At 38.1% G+C, this 2500-nt stretch overlaps 1 protein-coding gene across 1 annotated transcript in view; it reads left to right on the top strand.

Annotated features, from left to right (window-relative positions):
* Window positions 1-916, top strand: part of LOC138866794 (uncharacterized) — a 1404-nt gene extending 488 nt beyond the window's left edge. The window contains exon 2 of the mRNA XM_070140541.1: window positions 121-916. Within this exon, the coding sequence (XP_069996642.1) occupies window positions 121-891 (771 nt within the window). The 3' untranslated portion in view covers window positions 892-916. The remainder of the gene's footprint in view (window positions 1-120) is intronic.
* The last annotated feature ends 1584 nt before the right edge of the window (window positions 917-2500 follow it).

Here is a 2500-nt window from a genome sequence, read left to right as displayed (position 1 = left end):
AAAGCAAGGAGCGAGACAGCAGAGTACCAGGTTGGCGCAGTGGAAGATAGTGTACGGATAACATATTTTGACACAAGGACACTTTTAATCATTACAGCGAACAATTTGGTCTTCCCTCAGTACGACCAGCATCCCGGGCCTTCCCACGAATACGACTCACACCCATGGTCAGCTCAAGGATACGCCCCACAGCCTGCATCTTCGTTCGGATATGACCTGCAGCAAGGTTCGACCCAGTGGCACGGCCTGCAACCTCGTTCTTTTGGATACGGCGCACAGCAAGATTCTGCACAAGGAAATGACACGCAACCGGGTCCTAGTAGCGGATACAACACACAACCTGCCGTCTTGTTCGGATGTGATCTTCAACCCAGTCCCTCCCTCGGATACGACCCACAGCCCGGCGTTGCTCATGAATTCAACTCGCAGCCTGGTTCCTCCCTTAGCAGCAGCGTACTGCAAGGGTGTGCCCAAGGGTACGACCTAGGGCAAGGTGGCGTCCCCGGACACAGCGCACAGCTCGACCAGCAGCCCGCGCCCTGCCATCGGCGCGATGGGCCATCGGGATCTCCTCAGCATCTCGGCGCCTCACCCTCTCCCAGCTCCGCCTCCAGGGCCAGCTCGACCAGACGAGGCTATCGCCACCGGCACACGCGGCAGTTCCTGCAGGACGCCGAGCAACGCGTGAGGCGAACGCGCGTCCTCAACAACGAGGCCTCGATTTTGTACCGGGCAAATGTGCGCGCCAGGTACGACCAGGTGCAGCAGGAGCTGGACGACCTCGAAAGAAGAAAGCAGCAGCTATCACAGAGATTTCGTCAGCTGCAGTGGCTGCGCGATGAGTACAAGAGGATTCTGGAGGCAATGGACGTCCCGGCGCCACTCAGCTGATGTCAGAGTAAATCAAACAGTCAAATCCAGTACACTTTATTCCGTTAGTCTTATCCTTTATGTATGATGGTGTTTTATGAATGGGAATAAAAGAAATGGACAAGAAGAATTATGAAACAAGATAAATTATTGGAGGAAGAAAAGGAAAAGTAATTTTTTGAGAGATTACTGGGAACTCGATTGTATTTACAAACACCAATATGATGAAAATGATCATGGTGATGGTTATATTCATAATGATGATTATCTGATAATAAATTCCATAATGAAAAAAATAATGATGGTAATGATGATAGTTATGATAACAATGATAATGATCATCATATCAACAGTAATAACAACACCAAACTACAATTAGAGTAATGATAATAACAATAATGGCGGTTATAGTAAATATAGCTAATTAATCAATTTACACACACACACACGCACACACACACACACACACACACACACACACACACACACACACACACACACACACACACACACACACATATATATATATATATATATATATATATATATATATATATATATATATATATATATATGTATGTAATGTATGTATGTATGTATATGTATATATATATATATATATATATATATATATATATATATATATATATATATATATAATGCAGTGAAAATAATAAAAGCATTTTGAAGATGAAATTAATTATTATGATAGAAAAAACAAAAATGATAAAAATTATAGCAATAATTATCATCATCATTCCTGGTGATATAAGTATTGATGATATCAACACACAATGTTTAAATAAAATAACAATGAAAATAATTTTGATAACGATAAAATGAGGCAAAGAATATGAATAAAAATTAGGCTAAATTTTATACCAATGAGGCACTGGCGCTACTGCTGTTTGTGATAATAATTATAATGTACTAGTAGTGTTGATAATGATAGTGGGAATAATCCCGATAAAAGGAATGTGTGTGTGTGTGTGTTTTCATTTATATGTATGTATGTATGTATATATGTATTTATGTATGAATATATATATATATATATATATATATATATATATATATACATACATATACACATATATATATATATATATATATATATATATATATATATATATATATATATATATATATATATATATATATATATATATACATGTATATATATATATATATATATATATATATATATATATATATATATATATATATATATACATGTATATATATATATATATATATATATATATATATATATATATATATGTGTGTGTGTGTGTGTGTGTGTGTGTGTGTGTGTGAGAGAGAGAGAGAGAGAGAGAGAGAGAGAGAGAGTGTGTGTGTGTGAGAGAGAGAGAGAGAGTGTGTGTGTGTGTGCAACAGTGTATATTCGCGCATGTGTCTGTGTTGGTATGTGCTCGTGTGTCCAAATTCTCCTCAACTTTTTATCTATTTTTAGACTATTGATGTAAGCTAATATTTTCCCTTGTTCAGGCGATCTCCTCCGTCCTCTTCCTCCCCCTTCATTGTACTATTTCCGGTGTAATGTCTTTCCCAAGAGTGCAACCTCCCCGGATGCCTCGCTGAACGAAGCTTACTTTGCCAGTCCGTCACA

The sequence above is a fragment of the Penaeus vannamei genome, chromosome 27, assembly GCF_042767895.1.
Source record: "Penaeus vannamei isolate JL-2024 chromosome 27, ASM4276789v1, whole genome shotgun sequence".
Taxonomy (NCBI): domain Eukaryota; kingdom Metazoa; phylum Arthropoda; class Malacostraca; order Decapoda; family Penaeidae; genus Penaeus; species Penaeus vannamei.
The sequence above is the reverse complement of the archived record's forward strand: the minus strand, read 5'-3'. Positions and strand labels throughout refer to the sequence as shown.